The 20,758-nt window shown below is 36.5% G+C and overlaps 1 protein-coding gene across 3 annotated transcripts in view; it reads left to right on the top strand.

The window, feature by feature from the left end:
- PDE10A (phosphodiesterase 10A) overlaps positions 1-20,758 on the top strand; it is a 198,326-nt gene that overhangs the window by 113,292 nt on the left and 64,276 nt on the right. For all 3 annotated transcript variants that reach the window (XM_072856234.1, XM_072856233.1, XM_072856235.1), the window contains exons 3-5: positions 6,382-6,410; positions 17,939-18,059; positions 20,003-20,052. In XM_072856234.1, the coding sequence (XP_072712335.1) occupies positions 6,382-6,410; positions 17,939-18,059; positions 20,003-20,052 (200 nt within the window). The remainder of the gene's footprint in view (positions 1-6,381; positions 6,411-17,938; positions 18,060-20,002; positions 20,053-20,758) is intronic.

The raw sequence follows: 20,758 nt of genomic DNA, 5'->3' as shown, positions 1-20,758 counted from the left end.
CACCCTCAGCTAAGTTGTCTTTGAAAGATCTTACAAATTCAGTGGAGGTATTAGCTGCCAGATGCAAGGTGTCTAAAATAAGGATGCAGAGTGTCTCAAACAAGGATGCAAACTGCAATTAAAATAGACTGACCAATTAGTCTGATTGATGCCATTCTACCACAGAAATAAATTAAACCTGGTAAACTTTGTTTCATGGTGGTGAGATCAGTCTTTAACCAATCTACACTTATTGATGTGGAATTTCTACTGACGTGTGGGTGTATGACACTCCTCAATGGAAAAAAAAGCAACAAAGATACTTATGCTGGTCTAATTGCATTCTGAACAACTTGTGTCTTGTTAGCTGAAGGAAGAGGAGCCTAAAGCAAATTTTGAAAAGAAAAATTATTAGGTCAATCTGACATCTGCTGTGTGGGAAAACATTCCTTGGGAAAATGTGACTGTACAGCTATCTGGGATCTCAGAAACAGAATGAATCCTAAGCATTTGTTTGCTGTCATCAACAATGGTGGAGCAGCACTAGTATTTAACTACACAGAACAAAGAACAGCATAAGACCAGGGACAAAGTGCAATATTGTTTTTCTGAAAGAGTTCCTGTGATAAAACTAACTGGGCATTAGAATTATTGCTTCCTTGATAAATGTGTCAGAATATCGTGCCTGAGATGTTGAAAGCTTGCTTTGCATTGAAGTTGTCTTTGTGACTGCTGTGGCTTAGCATCTTGCAATTGTCAGAAAATCATTCAGCTTTGTTGTTTTTTGTTTTTTTTTTTAAAAAAAGCATGTGTAGAAACACAAGTATGAAATGAGATTTTTTTTTTAATGTGCAAAATAAAATCTGTTTTTTTTCTATTAAATGAACTATTACACAATTTAACACCCTTTCCCACACCCTCAAAAAAAGAGAACCCCAAACCAAACTAAACCTGGCCTCGTGTATATTGTGCCAAATACCAAACCTGGCCTCATTTATACTGTGCCAAATGCCAAACCTTCTGTGGTGTTTTTTTTTTCTGTCTGTTCCCTTTCTTGTTTTCTGCTTCTTCCTATCTTGCTTGTCTTGGTTTAGTATGGAAGCTTTCCCAGATGGATGTTGTCTTTAATTACCATACCAATTGTTATGCATATCTGTAGTGTGCTGTGCGGTTGTTAATTAGAATTGTACAGGTAGTAAAGCTGAGGTATTAAAGTCTGTTAAATTGTAATTTTGCTCTTAAAATGCAAATCTTATCACGGAACTCTTCTCATTCTTCCGTGCCTCCTCCTGATGTCACTAACCTCTGAAGAGAGCTTTTAAAATAGTAATGTTTGCAAAGTTGTCAAGATAAAACCAAGTGTAACTTTATTCTTGTGGTCTGGGATAGTTACCTGGTTTTGAAAGTTTAGAAAGTGAACCATTTTTCTGCATATTTAGTGGGCTGAACTAGCCCAACTGTGGGGTGGAAGAACATTATTGCTGGTGCAAGGGTTTTGGTCTGCAAATGGTGTATGGAGGTGGGGGAGCCCTTGAAATTTAGTTCTTTTCCCCACAGTTTCCTGTTTTTCCAGTTGTGGTATCAATGTGTGTTTATGCTAAAATTAACAAGACATTAACAAAATGGAGTTTATAGCATCAGCTAAAGCAGGGTCTTCTGCTAGATTACTGATGCGTGCCTAGTGCTTCTGGAGGACAAAATTACCTCTTGCTTGGGGCGTGTGCTCTTCTGAGCTGCTCCCATTGCACTGCTGCTGACTACCTACCTCACTGTGCATCAGGCCACATTGAGAACCATGGTGTTAAAAATGCAGCTTGCAACAGCCTCGATTGAGCAGTACAGCCAAGTTAATGTATGCGTGTATAGTGATTTCTTTTCAAGAGTTCATCACTTTATTTTTGAAACTGTTAAGAGCAATTTTGGCATATTCAGAGTGCCAAAACTAAATCATACATGTTTCTTGTACTACTCTGTGTTAATAAGTATGCCAGGTGTCACAAAAAATTAATGTGATCCTCCTAAATTCTGTGAACGGCAATACTACCAACAAATGGGATTGAGAGGGTGACACTTATTCACGTATCATGGTTGATTGTATTTGATGTCTAAAGAAAAAGCGAACTCCAACTGAAAAGTTTCCAGCGGCTGGAGCATTTGTATGATCTCTTTCACAAACACTTGCTTTCTCCCAGGGTGTTTATTTCCCTCAGTGCAGACACTAATAAGACACTTTCCCCTATCTGGCTGTTTTCCCACGCAATACGCCATAATAAATGGGGACCTTTATATTCAAGCACAAAATTTTCCTGAGAGATTTAACTCTATAGCAAGCGGCTATTTATTGATGTACTTAATGTCTCTGAATTTATGTTAATGGTTAATCTGTTTCTTTAAAAGCTTCATATTTTACAGGGATGAAACTTGATTTACAAACAAGAGATGGTGTGTTTGTACCTTTTAAACAAACAATTCATGGCTTTTAAATAAACAGGAGTATGCAAATTGAGGGTATTTTTCATCAGCCCCCTGTTACTTTCATATATTAACTCACCCTGTATTTTAGCTATTAAAATAATTTGTGGGAAAAGCTGCTGTTCCAATGATTTTCCCTGTATTTAGCTCACAGAAACTAAGTCGTAAGGAAAGTATTCTACTCTGTGCTATGGATAAAACCAGAGCAAAGTGGGGCCAGCACTGAGGTGTACTTGCGTCCTGTCACTTGGAGTGTACCTGGGCCTTAAAGACTGCATCTCCAGAAAAGCAATTTGATTCACTCCAGGGTCAGAGGGTTAGGTTTTTTCCTTTACTCTTGGGGAAAAAAAAAAAGGCATCTTGTTAGGCCTTCGGTTTCTTTTAATGTGGAAAATTATTTTCTAGCTCATTGTGTAGTAATTTAACTTGCATCTAGATGTATTAACAGAGTATTTGATGCTATTTTTTCCCTTTTCCCCCTCATCTTTTGCTTTCCTCCTTCCCCTAAAAATATCTTCCATTTTTTCCCACCAGTGCATAATCCCTGAATTGCAAACCTTATCTGTGGAGTTCTAATACCAAACTTCCCAAAGACTTTGTTTATCTTTCTTCTGAAAAAATTGCATATTGATTATATCTTTTTTATTCGGAAAAAGTATTGTCTGTAATAATTGTTCCATAAAACTTATCTTTATTGAATACCATAGGTGTTATTTTTTCCTTCCTGATCTGTTAGCATATTTCTTTTAATTTCCTCACAGAAAGAAATCAAAAGTTTTTTGATGTAATGACCATCTGTCCATTTTCATATCTTGTACCCAGCAAATGGACCCAGACCTGGATGGGGGCTTCATATATTACCTTTATACAACTTCTTAATAAAAGAATGATTCCTTTATTATAAATAAATAGAAATATTATAAATAAAGGAATTATTCTTCATTATAGTTGAGGGAATTAACAATGAATTGCAAGGCAGGAGTGACACCTGTGTATCTCATGTTATACAAATTAAAGCACGGTATTATATATGTGTGGGAAGTTTCATGTTGGATTGATGGCATTTGTAACATCTTGCTCAGACTATGAAATCGCATTGTCAAGCATCTCAGAATAGGAAGTCATTAAGTGCTCATTCTGGTGTTGGAGCACTGAAATTTTTTTTATGGTGGTTCAAATAGAAATTATGTAGACTTTTATACTGTGTAGTAAGCCTTAGATTTGCTGCATTTAATCTATCCTCTGTCTATCATTGGAAACTGCAGTGGCAGTTATGTCTCGCAGTGGTGTGAAAGCCATAGGATTGTGATGGTAGACATTTATACTAGATATGTTACAATAAATTCATTTTCTTCCAATAGAGGGAGATCCCTAGTATGATTAACCCATGCTTTTCAGCATATGAGTTGGGTAAGCACATACATGAGTTGGGTAAGAGGATGCAGGGTTGAAGTTAACTTTAAAAATGAGATTGATTTTTATTTTATTTTTTTTAGCGTATGAAGTTATTCAGGGTGCTAAAAGTGCTGAGTAACTGAGAGATAAAACAGCTGACAAAATTAATACCGATAGATGCTGAGTGCTTCACATGGGCGAAGATGCTTCTAATTTTACATATACAGTAGTGGGCTCTTAATTAGTTGTTAGCGCTCTGGAGAGAGATATTGGTATTACAAAATATAAATGTTTGAAATTTTTAGACCAATGTTTAGTAACCATCAAGAAACAGGTAAAATGTTAGGAATTTTTCCTTCAAATAGAGAGCAGACCTCTAAATCATGCCTGTGTCATTCTGTAAATCCCCGTTGTGCTTTCCTGAGCTGCAGTATTGCCTGTAGTTCTGGGCGTCCCATCCCGGAAGGATGCAGTGGGATAGAGGAGGTAGGAGCGGTGGGAGCGACCAGAAGTGCTGAGTGGCTTGCTTGGCACCAGCAGCAAACCAGACCAGACCTCTCAAGCCAGAAAAGGTTTTGCTGGGGTGTAAAGCAGAGAAGGGCTTGTTTGATAGATTTCTAGAATCACAGGCTCTATAGATAAGGTGAATAGAGGGCATCAGATGAAATTCATAACATGCAGATTCAAAATAAAACAGAGATAGTTTTTCTCATAATATGTATTTACACCGTGGAACTCAGAGAATGGTGTGAATGCTGAAGGATTGTGGCTTAGGTTTAAAAAACAAAGAAACCCCCGAGAGTGTGAGGAAGCAAACTCCATCCTAGTCTTTTAAACAGAAAAATATCACCACCGATTCAAGAAATGTTTCATGCATTGATTACTGAAAACTGAGAGTGTACTCCAGGGAAAGCATCATATGTCATTACTCGGTTTTCTGTCGTTCGCATTTGTCGCTCACTGTCAGAAGTCAGGTGGTAGGGGAGATGGATTTTGAGTCTAGCTTTGGCTGTTCTTGTAACTGGTATATAGATTTGTCTGGTCAAGGAAGGTAACATCACTGAACATTGCAGAGCTTGTGTTACACATTGCATTGCAAACAACAGAACTACCTTAAATAGCTCAATTAAGTTTATGTCCGTGTTCTGCATGTGTAAATTACTGGTATGTCATTTGATTGGGGGTAAGAGAAGACTAATATTCACTCATGGTTGTGAAATACGTTATTTTACTTGGTATCACTCAATTTTGAGGAGAAATCTGTATGATTATAGAGAGTTCTTTTATTGGAAATTGGGTCTTGAATCTGTTTGCTAGAAATTTTTTTTTTTCTAAGCTTTTCTAGTTTAAAAGTTCATCTTAAATGGCAAGATATGAAGAGCCTTTGCTGGTGATAACATTTAAATACTTGTAAATGTGCCCTTCTCAAGGGACACCTTGAGATCCCTCCTTCACCTGGGGATGATTTTGGAGAAAATGTAGTGTATCTGCTGTTAAACATCCTGGATGTTACTATGTCTATATCTGACAGAGATACCTGAAAATTCACTCAATAGAGATATATCAAAATATGTGTAAATTAAGGGCCACAAATATAAACATATGATCTTTCTCTGTGAGATTAAATCTATTTGGTGACTTAAAAATAATTTCAAAAGCATAGTAGTTTGATTTGTAGTATCAAATAAAAGGTTACAAATAGTTCCCTTCATGTTTTCAGAAACAGGTAACCAACTGGAGGTTTGTAAGGGTGTGTTTAAGCTGCTTTTGGTGTGGTTGAACTGGAAGTTGGAAACTCTTCCTGTGGCAGATGCATTCTTGCTGTATAACTACTTTCCCTTTATTTTCAGAAATACTACTCAATATTTTAGCTAGTATTCTGGTATTGTACCTGTGTTTATTTTTACGTATTTAAATTACAGAAAATGCATGAGAGTCTGCTTGCATTTGAAAGGACAAAACATTATAGTGTGTGTGTATATATAGATATATACAAAAATATAAAACCTTGTAATCTATTCTATTCTTATGGTTGCAAGGCTTTTTTTCCACATCCAAAGAAGTCAACAGGAATAGCATCTTTGATCTTCAGAACAGAAAGTCTAAGTTGACTCACTAACTTGCTTGTATATGTAGGACATTGGTGGAATACATTTGGTAGCAAAGGGCCTTTACTTCTCAGACTGTGCAATACTAACAATTGCCTTACTGAACTGGAATATAAATGTAGGGGAATGATACAGGACTTCCTGGTTTGGGTGGCCTGTGAAGTGGCTTATGAAATGTAAGAAATTTTGTATTCTTCTTCATTCAGAATTCATGAATTCTGTATCCTAATTTTGATTCATTTTTAAATTTAGAAATATAAAAGATTGTAAATGCACACCAGTCTCAGGATATTTCAATTACTTTATTGAACTATGTTAGAAAACTTTTGTACAAAGGTGCAGAAATTGTTTCAAGTGCAGTATCTTCTTGTTCATTCAGTCTAGAAACTTCCCTGAGTGTCTAATTGTTTGTTTTGTTTCCTCTTAGATGAATCGACTCCTAAAGAAGTCAGCAGGGTAAGTGCTACTCTCTATCCCCTCTAAAAAGAAGTGTAGTCTCTGAGGCCAGCTGGTCACTTGAGATGATTTTTGTGCAGTCTCTGATCAAGATTTGACTGTATTCCCTGGATATAGTGTATCTCCAGAGAAAAAAAATTGGTGTACCCACTGACTAGAGAACAGTTAATAAGGAAAATAAATATTAAGAATACTTGATTGGCTGTAAATAAATAAAAGGGTATTTTGCATTAACAAATTTAGAGTTCTCACAGTGCTGTTTTTGTGATCTGGTTTTAAAAAGGTACTTCACAGAAACCAGGAAAATCATGGGACTTAGAGCTTAGGCATAACAGCAGACTATTTAATCAGTGTTACTTCCTCCAGAGATGGCAAGCATAAGAGGAAAAAAGGGAAGGAATATGCCCTATCTAATAACTCCCTTTCAGATGTGCTGTGGTACAGATGAGCTAAATTCTTTAATTTGAAATATTTTGCAGGGTACTGTAAGAAAACTAATGTAAAATCTTAAAAAACATATTCAGGAATAAATTCCTAACTCTAGCCTTATGTCTGATTGACACTGTGTCCTGCACAATATCAGTCCATGGTTGAGGACTAGTTAGGGAGATCTGTTAGAAACTAGTGCCTTTGCTGGGAATTACAAAAGATCAGTACAGGACAATCTGTTGCCCTCAGATGTGTCCAGTTAGCCTGAAGGACCCAAATGTTATTTCATATAAGATGAGGGAGCCACTTAGAGCTTTCTGAGGTGGAATCATAGTCCTGTTTTGCTCCTCTTCTTGAATGTCTTGCATAAGCTATTTCATGTTCCCAGGAGAAACACAATAGTGTCAGACATTAAAAATAAGGCTGATTGAAAGGCTGCAAAAGCCAGCTGGGTGGTCTTGCTCTCAGTAGAAGTCCTTTGGAAAACACTAGGGTATGGAAGGAGTGGAAACAGGCTGGTAGTGGAAACCTCAGTTTGGTAACCCTGAGAGCAGAGGGCTGGCATAAGGCGGAACTGAAGTTCACCTCTTACGAGACTACAAAAAAGAGATTAAATGATGTCTAAAATGAATTTATTCAAGCAGAAGTTCTCCATATACGTGATGTGCTATGGATGTATAAGGCTGTTCAGAATTTAGGTGAAAATTAACTTTTTAGTAATTTATTGATTTATAACATGTTTTTTGGTCACCCCTTAGTATTCAACAGTATTGGCAGTTGAGTAAATACCTATCAGTGCAACCAACGATTATTGTTATTACTATATGTGTACATATTGTTTTGATTTCAAAATAATTAAAGATCTGCTTAAAAATCTCAGAAGCCATAATTATTTCTGTGGAAGAAAGTTCCTTTTAATTGTCTTAATTTGGTAAATAGATTCACATTTTACCTAAAATTCTGTAAAATGGAGTTACAAAACATATCTAGGTTACCACATTTGAGCTATTTAAGGCAAAAAAAGCAAGCTCTGGAACCCTGAAAGCTCTGGAGTCTGCCCTGCCAGTCACCCCCTCTGTCTCTCAGACACACTGGTCCCAGCCATCTCAGCCCCTAAAGGCATATATAGTGACTCAGAGTTTTCCTGAAGAGCGGTGGGCTGTTACTTCAAGTCCTGGAGTCAGTGGGGTACAGATGATACTTCAGATGTTCTTAAGTAAACGTTTTTTCCCTTGTTTTATTTTAGCTATCAATCATTGTACGCTTGGTGTATATACCGTGTTACACTACTATTTTTTTTTTTAAAGTACAGTACTTGAGGGTACTCAGTAATGCACCATACTACAAATGAACATGTTTGCTAGTTTATAGTATTTTTAAATAATGCCATATATAATAATGTAAACCATTGTAACACATCCTCTTTCTTCAGAAGCAGCTCAAACAGATGTCAGTTTAATTAAAATCTGAACATAAATTAGAATTTAAATTAGGAAAGTTCTGTACGTGAGTAATCTTTTTCAGACAAAAAGACATGTTCATGCTGACTGAAGAATTATGAGTTTTAAAGTCATTAAATGTTACATTTTTAATTCCTGAAAATGTCTGCAAAAAGAAGCTAATATCAAAGGGAAGCAAAAGTAAAGGTTAGTGAAAGGAAATTTATTGCAGAATTAAATCACTAACTGGTTTAAAATATTATATTAGTTAGGAACCAAGGTAGAAATATGCTGAAAAAATGTGGTTTTCATTGCTGGATTTTTTTTTTCCCATCTTTCAATGTTGGGCAGAGTGAAAACATTAAAACATTCATAGTCATATGCTGTGACATCAGTTGCTCCTTTTCTGTTGTGCTTACACAGGACAACAGAATTAAATTGGGGGAGGATATTTTTTGTTAAATTTATTTAAGCCCTTTCTCCCCCCAAAAAGCCTCACCTTTTTATTTATAAACATACAAGTTTATAGGATTGTTCTAGGGGCTCTAAATACTGAACTTGTCCTTCATTTGCCTTTTTTCTTTTTATCAACAAAATGCAGTGGGATTAATGGTGTCCAGATTTTTGAAAAAAATCTTTTACTTCTTGAATTATTGGAAGGAAATTTCAGTGTTTTCAAGGGTTTGTATTGCAGTTTCACACTTTGAAAATTGTGGAAGTTCTGAAAAATGCTGTTGTATAGGAACTGCATTTTTAATCTTTTGCCATTTTAAGCAGCTTAGTAGAAAAATGAAAATAAAGTAGCAATCTTGGCTATTAGCATTACATTGCATGTTTTTGAAACAAGGAGAGAGTAGGAGAAAAACCTTCTACATATTTTAAATTTTGAAATTTGTAGAATAGACAAGAAGCTTTTCAAAATTTATTGTCTTTAAAGTCTACTAATGGCAATTTCATCAATATTTTAGTGTTCAGAAGTTATATGTAAAGATATCCTAGGTTGGCCTGACACAGCAGCTCACGGTGGGGAGAGGGGTGTGGGGAAGACTTCCCGATTCCTGTAGACTGCTTTTGGCCTAAGAACAACTCTGGTTACAAAATATCTCATGAGCATTTGTGACCAAACAGTGAACCTGTGAACTTTTTTCTGCATGCTAGATTCCAGTATTTATGAAATATATGTAACTGGGGACAGAATCTCCTTTTCACATGATGTAGCATTGGGAACGTCCTTGGAAATGCTGAGTTTCTTCTGCTTACTTATTGTGCAGATGTGTGTTGGCTGATCCCATCCATCCTAGCTACAGAAGTGGTTTTCTGGGCAGAGGGATTTCAGAAAGAAAACCAACTATTGAACTATTTTGATGAAGAAAACTTAAGCTGAATTTTATACTTTGTTTTTGCTGTTTTATCTGCAAAAGAAACGAAAATGGAGGAGTGTGAGTTTGAGCACTAAGTGCATATGTATTCATGTATATCTAGACTAAAGATACATTTCTTTGACAGTATTAGTGAAAACAGCGTGCATTGGAGACACTTTATTATTTTCAGTTGGCAAAAATAACTCCATTCCTACATGAACTATAGCCAGGATTTTGTTCTACGTGCCGCTAAGTTTCCCGTGATCACTGTGTGCTCTTTTGTACCTCAGATTCTGAAGTTTAAACAAAAATACTTAATGTTCCTGATACGATCACAGTGAAATTAGCTGTTGTTCATTTTGCTTAATGACTTTCCATTCCATGTTTACTTCAACAATACTTCCAGTGAAGCTGCATTTTGGCAAGTACCTTTGCTTTGTAAACTCCAGTGATGCCAACAGCAATTCACTTTGCAGAAGTTTACCATATAAACACCAGAAAATTATTACCTAGCAAGTGACTAGCTCATTTACAGTACTTTATTCTTGGAAACAGGAATAATACTTTAATCCTCTCCTTTCCCCTTTTTGGACTTGGAGCTTTTGGCAGCTGCCTTGGCACCAGCTAGCACCCAGCACAGTATGTCACTGACAGTTACAGAATTAGCGAGTGTGTTTTCAGTAAATAGTTGCAGTAATTGCATGTATCTTCACCATGCAACTGATAATAAAAGCTTGGGCTTTTTATGACACATTGGCAAAGCAAGCTTATTCTTTGTAGTATTTCCTTATTAAAGATGGGATTTAAATGTTTTTGCACGGTCCCAGAACTGAAGACTGCAACGAATTAATCAAAAAGTTACGGCAACTAGAACAAACATATATTCAGCCTCTAGAAGTGATGCAAATGCCATTGCACCCATTGTCACGAGAAGAAGATGCTTGTGTAAGCTGATTTCTTTATAAAGAAAATCTTGTGGATACTGTGGATAAGCAACAGTGGTAGGAAAATGAAGTTTATTTTCAATTTTGTATGTGATGTCTTTAGAGTGCTTGAAAGTCAAGTATTAGGAGGGAATGTGATTTTTTAAAAAGCTTTTTAAAAAGAGGAGCAGTATTCAGCCTTGTCAAGTTAAAATGAAGCTCATTATGCTGTTTTATTTTATAATCTGGCGAGGTGATATAATTGAGATATTCATGCAGTTTTATGAGCCTTTACAGTTAATAACAGCTTATATGGTTACTTCTATATAATCATAATGTTCTTTTTTCGTAAGCCAAGCCTTTGCTTTTTATTATGTATTTTTCCTCTTACGAGTGAAGCAATTTATTTCAGTGTTACCATTTGATAACAGGGAAGGAGCTGATGGAAAGATTAGAATTGGATGCCAGTGAACGGGGGCTATTTGGCAAGAAGCTTCTCCTAGGGAAGGTGTTTACCATCTCTCCAAGACTTGGAAATCACCTACGTAAACAGGCTGGGAAACGCGTGCCTTCAAAATTAGTGAACCCTTTCTGTGCAGAGTGAGAGCTGGTTTGCATCTTTTGACATAATAGGGCCCATCCTGCCAAATGTCATTTCATATTTTCCCTTCTTTGCTTTTGTCGTGAATAGTGTTTGATGTGTGAACAATTCATAAATACCTGTGTACAGTGCCACAATGCTAAACTTTATTTACTGAGCAAGTTCTAACCCATGTCCTCTCCAGTCAAAACAAGAAGAATAGACGTCAGACAAATACGTGTAGAAGCAGTTTTCTCTGAGGCTATGTACCGGTATTAAAATTAATCACCTCAGCTAAGTCTGCTCTTTATAGCTTCTTGCTTTCCAGTGTCCAAGTTTAAACAAAACTGGTTACTCCAGCCAACCCCGGTTACCTCTTCTGATATTTTGGAACAGAGAGATTTTTCTGAGCTTCCTCTCCAAGCTCATTGCTCCTCTGAAAGCCAGCTCTGCACTGTAAGCTTGCTTACCACGTTCTCTCTACTTTTATTTTTCAGCCTGAGGATTTGACATCCTTCGGCTCAGCATTTCCACCTTGAAGCAAGCAAGCAGTTTTAGTCCCTTTCTGTAGGGTTTTTTTTTGTGGGTTTGGGGGTTTTTTTGGGGGGTGGGTGGGGTGGGGGTGGTTGCTCTTTTTTTTTTGGAACGAAGTCCAGACACGTATTTTTGGTTCTTCACATGTGCAGTTTAGATGTGTTTTCACTGGTATTAGGACACAGTTATCTCTTAGTTATCTGTGCACAAAAATGAGAAACAGCAGTTTCTATGCAAGATGTGAACTAGCCATCAGTGCAGCTAAACAATGCAAAATATCGCAGCCAGTGAAAGTACCAGGCCTACAGAAAGTAGCAGTACACGTAAACATACATATCAAACATGTACACAACCTAACTTATATACACATAAAAATGACCTAAATAAAAGTTTGTGTCCTTTTCCCAATTTTATTAGTAGGTTTCATTAAATATGTTAGCTTTTTTTCTACAAGCATTTCTTTCTTTATACCCATGGGTCATCAGAAATGCAATCACATTACTATAACTAAAATACAATAATGTCTTGCATTTAAAGAAGTAGGTGACTATTGTGATACTTACAGGTCTGGCCTTTTTTGTTTTTAAATTAGTCAGCTGAGTACTCATTACGGTGAAGTGTGGTGACACATGGAATTAATATTCTAGGTACTTTTAAACAAGATGTCTCTTACAAGGCTGCCTTTGCCTGCAAGGGCTGGATTTAGTTACCAATATGTTCCTCTCCAGTTATGCATACCTTTAGGGGGGGAGAAAAAAAAAAGGAAAGAGGCAAGAATGTACTTCAGTTTAAAAATCTGCTTATTACGTGGACAAATAAAGTAAAGATCCCCAAGCTGCTAAAAGAAATATAGTATTTCTTTTAAAAAGATAATACAGTAATTGAGTATTGATGATCTTCCCAAAAGATAAGTTATGGAGGCAACCGGAAAATTATATAGAGTGAGTCTCTTAAATCAGGGGGGTAACTGCAGATCTGGGTTTTTTCGTAATGCTACCTGAAAGGAAGGGAAAGCTGATCTGTTTCAACAAAAGGCATCAAACAATTTAGTTTGTTTATTTATTTCTGTGACTGCAATGCTTGTTTTTAAGAAGTACAAAAGTGTTGCTGTTGGGAATTAGTTTTTTATAAAGCAAGTATCAATGGCATTGAGAACTTAAATATGTAAGACCAGTCCTTTTTATACTTCTGGTCCAGTATGAGCACGCCTAGCATGAAATAGTTTAGATTGACATCTCAATCAAATGTCAAGCAAATATTCAGACCGTTAAGACTGCAAACAAATGCACTTTATTTTATTTTTTTATTTGAAGGTTTTTTAGTTCATCTTTAAATTCATTCCCTGATGACTCTTGTTGCCGAGACTATAGTTTTATAAGAAAGAAAACTTGTGTTGGCTGGAAGTTTCTCTGGAGATTTTAGTTGTTTTGGGTTTAGCAGCTGCTTATGTTCTGTAGTATGCCTCATAGAGAAGAGAGTAGCTGTCAGTTTTAAAGAGAAGACCGAAGAAGTTTGTGTACAGGTTGTTGTCACGTTTCAGATCCAATGACTTAGGTGTTTGTGGTGAAATCCAGTCCCTGCCTAAGGACAGTGTTTTGTATAAAGTGCTGTGCAGAATCATGTGGATTCACTACCTGCAAGTCTTGATGCTGTCATTGACAGATTAATTTAGGTGGTTTGATGAAGTATTAGCTGGTTATCTGAAATACTGCCTGATGTAAGCAAAGAGAGAATAGGCGTTTTAAACTCATATGTCTACAATCTCCTTGGCCTATGTACATCCTTTGTTCTTAGTGAATTTAGCACCCTTCAACAGCTGAGGCTCCTTACAAGAGCCTCTGTTTGTCCCAACGGATCCTAATCCTGGTCCAGGAATTGCTTCTTACCTGAACAGCTGTTTTTGTCATCTTCTCTTTTTTTTTTTTAAGAATGTAATTTTGATGTCGCAAAGTTTTTTTGTCCTTAGTTTATTGAGGCTGGTTTTTGTTGTTGTTCTTTTGGTTTTTTTGTTTTTTTTGCCTGCTTACCTGTCTCAGATTACATTTATGGCCTCAGTTTCAAGTGCCCTGGGACAGAGCAGCCTACACCTGTGCATGGTGTGGTCCCTCTGACACCTCTAGAGTGCCTTGCAAATGGATAGAGTGGCACTGGACACAGCATGTATAACATGAGTTCACTCAGCACCGCTCATGCCCTCATTGCACACTCTGTCCAGCCAGCCTGCACAACGGTGGGAGTCAGGCAGTGCCCCTCTCCGCCCAGCTCCTCTTGCATGGCAAATGAAGTAGGGGAAGCCTGGGATGGCCCCAGGGGCTGGACCTGAAGCACTGATTATGAAGATCCATACTGCTTCCCCAGGGCCCCTCAACATTTCAGTCTGATAATGCTTGAAAGGGTGGGTAAGGAGCCTTGAAATTTTTTAAGAAAATGCTTGGTGCTTGCTAGAAGAATGGTCCCTGCTTTCCCAAAAGTCTGTTTCCAAGGCATACTGATATGACAGGTCAGCACCTTCTCCTGTTTTTTCCTGGGCAAAACACCTGTGCTGTCCTTCCCCATTGAGCCAGTAACGAAACAGGACTTTACAGCCACGTCCCAGAAAGCGGTACTGCTCTGGCCCTCACAGCCCCGTGGGCAGCTAGAGGCTGCCCGCATCAGTTGACAAAGAGCTGTCTTGTGGTTCTGTCTGACATCCTCTGAAACCAGCCTACGATGCCTAAATTACAGACGCAAAATAAGCAACATCAAGAGGAATCTCTCTGGATGTGGCCACTTCCCCCCATGTTTTGTGGCTTGCACGGTTTTGGGTTTTTTCCCCCCTCTCTCTCCCCACCCAATGAAGTTCTGCACCCCCAAAGTACATTTGGCCATCCCTCTCCACATTGCATGGAATTTGGGCTGTTTGTTTATTCTAACTCCTCCTAGCTGGCGATAACGTCATACACTATGAGGTCTGTAAAAGGACATGTTTCTGTTGCAGAACCAGGCAATTGTTGCTGTGGAGAAAGAGCTCTGTAGTAGGGAGTAAGTATTACATAGGAACTGGCTCTTCTCATTGCTATTCAGAAGACATTTTAAGAAGTTACAGAGAAAACAGATCAACTTCTGGATTATGTTGGCACTTACTGACTGACCCTGTGCTGTATTAATGAAGGCTTTTTGTTGCAGCAGAAGGGCTTTTTCTTTTCTGCAGGAGCATAAAATGCCCCTGGAACAGCTACCCTGTAAGCATGAAAGCATGGAAATGAATCTTCATTTCAGTTTGTCATACAAAAAATTTACTTTAGATATTAAATTGTGTCCTTCAGTATTTTTTTTGTGTGTCTTAATTGTTCAGAATGAATGCTTAAAATTCATCTCACTCCGTGGTATTTCAGTATCTCCTTTCATGGAATAAGATGTTTGTGATTCTCAGCCTCTTTGTTTAGATCTAAGTCACAGCACTATTCTTAAATCACCTGTCATGGGTTGCTGTCTTCTATTGCACCGCAATATTCTAAAGACAAATAACCATAAAAATATTTTTATATAAATCCTGCAAAAACGTCCTCCTTTCATATTTATAAATTTGAATGTGAACATTTATAACAGGATTTCCCTTCTTAATTTTTAGTTCTTTTTCATAGCTTTATAATATATGCAGCTACTAGAAATATGATGCCAGTATGATAGTGGGATGATAGTGCTAAACCAGTTTTTAGTCCACTTGAATTATTTTAAGGTAATGTCTCTGAAATTCAGAATTTTACAGTAAATATGCCAAAATACTTGTAGACACTGAATCTTAAGTAGAAGGAAATCAGCAAGGGGGAGAATGAATTAAGTAAAAGGAGATGAGTATTAATAATGTTTAAATTGCAAACTAAACTACCATAACAAATTAAGAAACAGTACTTACGCTATCTCTGATTACAAATAAATACTCTTTTTCCACCAAGTGTGTTGAATTTTTTTGACAAATTACTTTCCTAAAGTAAGTTTTACACCGAATATGCGCAGGTCTGTGTTAGCAACCGCATTGGATAGTGCTTATACCAAGGTTTGCTGCTGACTTATTCAGTGTTTGAATACATGGTTTCATAAAGAATATTGTGGCTTTTCAACTAAACGTAATTGTGGTTATCCAGTCTAAAATGCCCAGAACTAACTAAACAAACCTCTTTCACTCCACTGTAATAAAAATAAAACCATTTTACAGCATGATGGAGTAATTCTTTTCTGGTGATTTATCTAAGTCGTAGAATTACTTAATTGTGAATCTGGACAAATTCTATTCATCTGGCCAGTTGTGGATCCACAGATTGTCAGTAATAGAAATTGGCTGTATTACAACTGTATATATTATGCAGTTACCATCTTTTTAGTAACATGGATGCATGCAGTGATTTCCCCGCTTACAAAATGTTTGCAAGCATATGTTGCAGAGGTGAGGATAAAGGGCACATAGCTTATTATGTAATTACTATGCACGTGGAACTGCTGCTTGATTATGGGGAAAGTTATTATTCTGCCACGGCTGTTATGCCAGTGGGCTCATTTTGATGATGCGTTCTCTTAATATATTAGCTTTAACCTTTGAAGATTTGATTTAAATCCTGACTGTGCATCACAGGCGAAGAGATATGTATTTATTTCCAAGTTCTGAGAAGGCATTTTTCCACATGATAAAGGTTTTGTGCATGTGTGCTTGATTAGCTATTGTTGCTTTAGGGTATGTGTCTACACGTACGTTTGCAGATACGGGTTAACACATATGAATAATATAGACTCTCGTTCACCATCTTCCTGTTATATGGCTACTTACGGCTATATCGTAAGTATAAAAATTCCACTTTCATGAAGCTATGCTATTGTTTTCTCCCTTTGAAGAATCATACAGTAGTAAATGTGGGACACAACAGGGGACAGTCAATGGAAGCTTGCCAGCAGCCATACGGTGCTAATAATGGTAATGGTATTGTAAACTCAAGACTTACAGCAGTTTATGCATGTATGCAGTGTGACCTTACATCTCTGTCAAAATTTATAAATATCACATCAATTTATAGTAAGAATTATTAAGTGTGAAGTTTGTTATACATCGAGAACCTTTTGGATACCCTAGGTCTCAAATGTTCTAATATGTCCATCTGGAGCAATAGATTAATACACCACCATGTGTTAAGAAGGGGTGACAGCAAAGATTCTATGTTCTCAGGAGCCATTTTAGAGTCAAGATTAAGATCTGCTTAATTTAAAGGAATCGGGAATTGATATTATCCAGCAAGCACTTGGGCTTTTTGTTGGTGGAGTTTAGGGTGGGTTTTTTTGAGATAAAGAAGCCAAATGTATCCTAAATATATGACCATATGCTCTGTATTCATGACATAGTGTGTTGTAAGTAGAAATGCATGACAGTAATAGTGGGAATAAAAGTTATATCATGGAATATATTGTGTAAGTGTCACGTGTACAGGTTTACCCAAAGTTATAGACAGAAAAGATCTAGAGAGATATGGAGCAGAGTTACATATGTGCACATAAACGTGGGAGTGGTGGGTAGACTGTGGTACTCTGAACTTTTGTGGCATTTTCTATAGTACTGTTTACATTATTCTGGTCTATATTACATTTGGCTCTAAAGTATGAATGAGCAGGAGAACAAGTCTTAGTCTTTCAAGCAACATTAATTCATCTAAATATCACCAGCTTCATTTTTAGTTTAAGCAACATAATTTACTGCATCACTGAGTTCAATAAGTAATTGACCATATTACTTTCTTTAGTTACCACATTACCAGTTTTGCACAGGGTAATGAATCTTACTTACTGCCAAGTATTGCTTTCTGTGAAATTACGGTTCGTGATGCTGTCATGCTACACATGCACGTTTACTGCCAGTTTTACGAGCCCTTCAGGACTTGGTTTCAGGACTTGGGAACTGGATAACCAAATGTAGCTGGGCCCCTGAAGGGACGCTGCATCTCCATTCCTATGAGATTTTAGCCATGTTGTGCTGTTTCATCATACCAGCAAGTTTAGGCGATTACTAATTGCTCAGTGGTGTACTCGGTACACTTTGAACAAATGTCTAATGGAGCACAGAGTGGAGTGCTGTGCCTCTTGCTTGGCAGTGACCCAGTTCTTCAGGCAGCTGGATTAGGACAGTCATGATTGACTTGGTATTGAAGACTCAATGTATTATTTTTAATGAATTTGTATGTTTAAAACCTGCAAAATACATCCGAGTTATTCTAAAATGTTCTTGTCGTCTTTGCTTCCATAGTACCAGGATACGAATATGCAAGGTGTAGTGTACGAATTGAACAGCTACATAGAACAGCGACTGGATACAGGAGGAGATAACCAACTACTTCTGTATGAACTGAGCAGCATCATTAAAATAGGTAAGAAAGAGAATCACATGTCTCTGAGCTGTTACTTAGTGCATCAGTGCACAGCACATTTCTTACGGAGTTTAATTAATAAAGAAAGGAATTGAGGGATAACAGTGTTTTCTTTGGATGTTGTCTCAGTACGAACTTAGTTCTCCTTCTGTCCCTCAGTGAATCTCTGACTGCACTTAAGAGAATTTCATCTTTGGAGAGAGTTGTGTATCCAATTGCAAAATTAGAGTCCCCTGTTAAATGAACCAAAGAATAGACTGTTCTGGTTATGATGGTGTTGCAATGTCAATATGGAAAATAAAAAAGATCTGTTAGTACTATCACTGCATACCTGAACTCCTTTTGAAGCAAAACTGAGATGTTACTGAAAGAGAGCATATATTTTGCGTGATCTCAAATTACATTCAGTTTTTTAACCATTTTTTTTAATCTGATATAAGGACCTTTTGTGGTAAGAAAATACTATACATGATCAAAAGTTAAAAAATAAAAACGAAAAAATGCCCAATAACAATATAAGTGTAATTTGCCTTCCTTTTAGCAAGAGTGGATGTACTCAGACTTCAATAGGAAGTATCAGTAGCTTTGTTCAGTATAGCTTTCAGTCAACTCTTCAGAAAGGTTTTACTGTCCCTGCCACTTCATCATTTTGTAATGATGAGTAATACTTCTGGTTTATATACGTGATGTTTTAAAAGGACCACTTCTGTTTACTGATTTTGCTTAAGTGGTTATTCAGATATTGATGTCCAGTTCACAGCAAATCAGACTGGATTTTGTTAATACACAACAAACAAGAAGCAATAGGAGACAGGGTCTGCTTATCTTTTACAATTTTTTTTTCTTTTGTAAAGCAGATAAGATTTTTTTTTTATAGTTCCTTTACAGTGCTCATTTGCCTTGTAACTCAATGTGCTTACATACTGCAGCTGAAGGATTTAAAATCTGAATGCAAATTACCATGCCCTGAACTCTCACTGGTGTTACACAGTTGACAATAAGCAAGTAACCACACAGTGGGATTTTTTTCCTTTTGTGAAGGAAATGCAGAACGCCAATTGATTTGATCACACAGAAGTATAATCACTCCCCTGAAATGTACTACATGGATTCTTGTGTTCATTCATAAAAAATGGGTATCAGATATGTACATTTACTGGTTAGAATGTTTATTAACTGTTGGAAAGACAGACAGGCTTACGCTCAAAGTATCAAAGTCTAATGTGTAAAGTGGGGTAAAAAACACTGACTACTATATCCTCTTCTGATTTTGAGAGTTTTCATTTTAGCAGTAAGTTATGATGGTTGGTTGACTTCAAACTTTTAAGAGTTTAAGGAACTTGACTTTACCCTGTTTCATACAACAATCTGAATCTGGCAGAAATCTGACAAGTATAAACTTTCTGGGGTGTGTCAGTGTTTTTAATATGAGGCAGGTGCAGAAAATAGAAACAGTTTGTTTTGAAACACATTTTTATGGCAATATTTGCAACATTTTATTTTGCCATAATTTTCCATCCTGAAGCAAGGACAAATATAGCTTACCATCTATGAATGGTATTTATTTTACTAATGGAAATTATAATGTTATCTGCCTGATAATATTGTAAATATATGTTGTTATGTTACTTCTATACTGTCATATGAATTAATTCGAATTTACAAACATTAAGCCTTCAAATAAGAGTAAGACGTATAAAGAGGTTATTTCTAATTGTCTTTTAGAATGTAATAAATGACAATGGGGAAAACAAGAATTATCTCATACCTCTAACTTTGTAGAGTCTGGGAAGTTTCAAGGGACACAGCAATAGACCTTCACCTTTAGAATTTTAGATGTTTGTCCTAAGTGGAATTGAATCTGTGATTTCACCTCAGAGATCTTGTGTAAGTTCGATTTCCCCCTGTGAGTACAATTATTTCTTTTATTATTGCTTTGGCAGCTACAAAAGCTGATGGATTTGCACTATATTTCCTGGGAGAATGCAATAATGTAAGTATACTGGATTAAGATGCTGCTTTTCTGTACAGTTACAAGTGCATTTTCCAATTTGACAATGATAGTTTGATTTTATTTTGTACGTCATTTAGGAGGAAATATTACACAAGTGCTGAATATTAGCTTTATGTTATCTTTATTTCTGTAACATAGAAGTTTATTGAACATAGGGGTAATGAAAAAATGTTTCCTGCATTTAAATCCTTGGCCTTTTAATTTTTTTTAAAGATTTGGCAGTAGTGCTGTTGTTTCTCTGACTATAGCAACTTAACTTGTTATTTAGCCCCATTATTAATTGTCTTTAACAAACAGAAAACTTAACTTGGATTTACTCTCCTCATATCCTATTCTTTTCATCTAGTTAGCTCTCTGATTTTTTTTTTAAATGTTATCAGTTCTTCTGTTAACTGCCAGCTGCAACTTGATAGTGAGATAATGTGAATCTAAATGTGATGTAGATTTTACTTAGCATAAAATAAATTGTACATTTAAAATTTATGAATGAAATTAGTTTCTGATGTAATAATTTGAATAACAATTAGTCCAATATTTGCTGGTTTGTTATTTGGCATTTAGAACGCATTATATTTTTTCTATCCTGATTAATTTGTGCAGTTGCCATTATACAAGATTTTGTAGTTACTTCAAATGGCTACCAAGAAGGAAATTGAGTTTATACTTCAGTCAGTTCCATCAACTT

The sequence above is a fragment of the Ciconia boyciana genome, chromosome 3, assembly GCF_034638445.1.
Source record: "Ciconia boyciana chromosome 3, ASM3463844v1, whole genome shotgun sequence".
NCBI classification, from domain to species: Eukaryota; Metazoa; Chordata; class Aves; order Ciconiiformes; family Ciconiidae; genus Ciconia; species Ciconia boyciana.
The sequence above is the reverse complement of the archived record's forward strand: the minus strand, read 5'-3'. Positions and strand labels throughout refer to the sequence as shown.